Here is a 4,427-nt window from a genome sequence, read left to right on the forward strand (position 1 = left end):
AAATCAATTTACCTGAGTTTTCGAGACGCTTATAAATAGAGCCTGAAGGGCATCGACCATTATCAGGAACTTTTGTGCAACCAGTGGAATATAAGCAAACGAACTGGGGGATTTTTGGGGTATAATCGCAGACAGTATAGGCAGTTCTAGCATTCTGGGACGGGCAGCAGATCTTTGCTTCAACTTGAATTTGCACCATGAGCAGACTCATCATGAGCACAGTCATGAGCATAGCTGCAAATTTGCCTTCCATCTTACAATTGATGACTTGTGTTTGGTTACAAAATGTAAGTAGAGAAAACACTAACAATTGTAATTAAGCTTGTATTGATGAAATGATAATGAAACAAGACTTGTTTAAATACTAGTTCTTCTACAATTTTCTCCCACAAACGTCGTCGTTTGAGACCATTATCACATGTTCTATAGTCTTCAACAAACTGGCTTAACCACCATGCAATCACATGATATTTTGTTGATTGAAGAGGAGAAGACAAAAGATGAGACTGAGATCGAGTTTGTTATTTTTGGTACCAACGTGTTTTAAGTTTCTTCGTTTTAACCAACTCTCTCTTGTGGCTGTAGAAGTTATGGGTGGGTTTCAATTTGAATATTTTGTTGGGACCAAAATGAACGTTATCTTCTGTCTCTCTTTCTTTTTTCTGTTTTTTTTTCCTTGGGATCAATATATCTTCTCTAGTAAGATTTATGTTCATTACGGCCCTGATTGGTAACGGCTGTTACTTGTGGCTGTAGAGACTTTAACTTTAAAATTTTAGCTGTAGAGAATTTGGCTGTAGATGTTTTGACTGTAAAAACTTTTACTGTTAAAATCTGATTGTTTACCAACAACTTTTAAAGCTGTAATTGTTATTTTATTTTAATTTTTATTAATAATAAATATAAATGTCAACATATAATTCATAACAATTTAGTAACAAAAATAAAATTTATTAATGATAAATTAATTTTTTTTTAAATGTATGTCAACAAAATATGTGATTTTGTTTGAAAATTCTGTTTTCTTTTGTTTTTGGTAATTGATTTTTAATTGCTTTGAAGTGGCTGTTGAAACTTAAAAAAATAATAAAGCCATAAAAGTCTGATTGGCAAATAAAATGTTTTTACAACTTTTAAATGCTTTTAAAGTCTTTAAAGTATTCCCCAATCAGGGCCTAGGTAGAAAAATCAATAGGCAATCACATGATATTTTGTTGATTGAGGAGGAGAAGACAAAATATTAGATAGAGATCCAATTAGTTATTTTTGGTGCAAACGTGTTTTAAGTTTCTTCGTTTTAACCAACTCTCTTGTGGCTGTGGCCTGTGGAGGTTGTGTTTGTATTATATTTTGTTGGGACAAACATGAACGTTACGTTATCTTCTCTCTTTGTTTTTTTGGGGATCAATCTATCTTCTCTAGTAAGAATTATGCTCATTACGCGGAAAATCCATTAGATTTGAGCAGCCCTAATGATCGGTGGACGAAATCAGCCAAACTCCACATCTTTCTCGACCAGCACGACCCATCTTCCCTTGGCATCCTTGGACAAGGATGGTTAATTCCATCTCTTGTTGAGCCTTTTCAGAAGGTTTGAGGAGTCGATCAGCCTCTTTGGGTTATTTGTGTTGATGCAGTTAAATCCAAGCTAACAGAAAGTATTTAAATGGTATAAAAAGAATAATGTATATTTTCTTTAATAATAATGTTTTCTGTAATCACAAGTGCAGTTCTATGTAAGATTCAACCAAATTATATGCAAGATATGGTCAGAAAAGGTTCATCATTTGAAAAGAAATATTGTAAAATCAGTGAAGAGATACACTGATCAGGGCCTTAGTTACCAACTAAAAAGCCGAAAAATACCTCATCTATTTTTTATTTGGACGTTTAATACCTCGTCTTTTTTTGTTGGAAGAAAAATACCTCATTTAATTATCATTGGCTTAAAAATATTTAATCTTTATATTGTTGTCAGATTCTAACCCGCTGTTTAACAGACTTTAACGGACGTTACAGATCATCAAACATGTGTTAAAATCAAATCTATGTGATATATACAATACATTTACCTTAGTTATGTGATATGTTGCCGTAGTGTAGTGGTTAGAAGTGGGTTGGTTTTATCTCCTAACCACGCTTCGAACCTCCCTCCTTCCCCAAAACTTTTTTTTTTTTTTTATCATTGGTTTCTTCTTCACACGATTAGTCAAAACTCAAAAGAATTGTTGAAGAAGAGTGTTTGACTGTTTGGATTCTTAAAAGTCTTTCTATCAATACTCGCTCAACTATCTCTTCTGTTTTGAATGGATTTGAAAGTTTCGGTTTTAGGCGGCCACACCAATGGAGGTTAAGGTTGCGATTAGTGAAGAAGGTGAAAAAAAAAAAGTTTTGGGGGAGGAGGGGGTTCGAAGCGTGGTTAGGAGACAAAACCAACCCACTTCTAACCACTACACTACGACAACATATCACATAAATAAGGTAAATGTATTGTATATATCACATAGATTTGATTTTAACACATGTTTGATGGTCCGTTAAAGACTGTTAAACCACGGGTTAGAATCCCGCAACAATATAAAGATTAAATATTTTTAAGCCAATGATAATTAAATAAGGTATTTTTCTTTCAACGAAAAAAGACGAGGTATTAAACGTCCAGATAAGGTATTTTTCCAATACGAAAATAATGACTTTTCGATTTAGTAACGTAATCACTCACTATCGTGAAGACCACAATATGTTAAAAAGTTGAATAAAATCTTAAACAGTCGAGAAACCATTGTGCAAAATAATGACTTCTCGATTCAATAATGTTCACTACTTTGGCCAATATGTTAAAAATTGAATAAAATCTTTAATCGTCAATAAATACTTGGGACTGGCCAGAAAAAATGAGAGTGACCTTAACTCATCAAAGTAAGCTTTGCTTCTTGGACTCTCTTGTCAAAATGAAATCAACTGCTTCCTCGACGGTGTCAACTACCTGAAGAAGTTAAACAGTTTCACATGAACATTAACTCGCGGAAATAATAATAACCTTCTTCTAAAGGTTAAGTGATGATGTTACTTACCAGATCAGCAGGAAACTCAGCATGATTATCTTTCCCTTTGAAAACTCCTGTTCTTGTTAAGATTGAGAACCAAGGACTCCCGGCCTGTCACACAAGAGTTACGTTAACCAGATTACTAATGGTTTAAGGTAAAGATTAGAGGAATGTTTTATGGCGAGATGACCAACTCTAGTCTTGAGAGAAAGAGCACAAAACCTGCCGTGCGCCTCTGATGTCGATTTTAGGGTTGTCCCCGATCATATATAGTGTTCTGAAGTGGTGACTTCCTTCGGTTGAAGAATGAGGGGAAGTAGCTATCTCTTTCAGAACATCTTCTGCATTCTTGAACACAAATGGATTTGGTTTGCCAAAAGATGTGTACTCCAGAGGGTTATCATGGATTCTGCAAGTATGTATAATATATCCAATCTCAATCATGCAAAACTGAATTGGACAAATGAAGAAAAATATCACATTTATTATGCCTTTGCAGGCTAGTCTCGTGTTTCCTGAAAGATGTTCAGTTTCATAAGGAAGGTGTGTGCTTAATTTTGGGTATTACCTGTTGAAGATTGATTCCAATGCGATTCTAAAAGCTCCCATGCCAAGACGTTCAGTAGGAAACGCAGTCTGCCTTTGTTTCACAATGTATTAGTATCCCATATAGTAGTATTTCAAAAGAATGGAGACACAAGAACAGATTCACGAGAACCTGGTAGTCTAAATCGTCACTGGCAAAGTACAAATGAGGTTGAGGCCCAAAATCTTTCCCAGGAAGCCCTCCAGTTCGTAAAATGTCACAAAGAACCTGACCAAAAGCATTAGTCAGTATTTTATAACTGTGAGCACCAAAACTTCTAACGTCTGTCTGCATGCCCCAACACAAACTATGTTCATATACCGCCACGAACCATCTACAATGTGTTTTATATCTTTTGTTCCACATAACCGTGAAGCCAGTGATATGAAAATACAAACCTCTACTTTGCCATATTTATTACGATGTGTGCTTATGATATATTTTTTTTCATCCAAAAGAATGAAAATAACACGTATGAGATGTGTGAAGCAGGAATCAGAAGAAAAAAATAATGTAATCTGAACCACAAAGGGGAATGAGAAACCTGGATGTCTCGGCTCCAATCGACTGGATCACTAACTATAAATGCTGCCTGAACTCTTTGGGATAGAACATTTTCTCTTGATCTAAGCTCCTTGTGACCATCCTGCCCGACCATCGATTTCTTATATGGCTCCAAGGGATCAATGTTGTCAAAGTAAGAGGCATACTCGTCCATTGAAACGACGTTTCTGAAAACACATGCACATATATAATCATCTGAATAGTAAAGCACAAACAAACGAAAATCAGAA

At 35.1% G+C, this 4,427-nt stretch overlaps 1 protein-coding gene across 2 annotated transcripts in view; it reads right to left on the minus strand.

Moving 5' to 3' along the window:
- Positions 1–2,741: 2,741 nt before the first annotated feature.
- LOC104773830 (uncharacterized protein YKR070W) overlaps positions 2,742–4,427 on the minus strand; it is a 12,044-nt gene continuing 10,358 nt past the window's right edge. For both annotated transcript variants that reach the window (XM_010498495.2, XM_010498496.2), the window contains 6 exons: positions 4,178–4,364; positions 3,766–3,861; positions 3,616–3,683; positions 3,270–3,456; positions 3,075–3,158; positions 2,742–2,986 (listed from right to left, as the gene is read on the minus strand). In XM_010498495.2, coding sequence (XP_010496797.1) covers positions 2,915–2,986; positions 3,075–3,158; positions 3,270–3,456; positions 3,616–3,683; positions 3,766–3,861; positions 4,178–4,364 — 694 coding nt within the window. In that variant the 3' untranslated portion in view covers positions 2,742–2,914. The remainder of the gene's footprint in view (positions 2,987–3,074; positions 3,159–3,269; positions 3,457–3,615; positions 3,684–3,765; positions 3,862–4,177; positions 4,365–4,427) is intronic.

This window comes from Camelina sativa, unplaced genomic scaffold, assembly GCF_000633955.1.
Source record: "Camelina sativa cultivar DH55 unplaced genomic scaffold, Cs unpScaffold00666, whole genome shotgun sequence".
Lineage (NCBI taxonomy): Eukaryota > Viridiplantae > Streptophyta > Magnoliopsida > Brassicales > Brassicaceae > Camelina > Camelina sativa.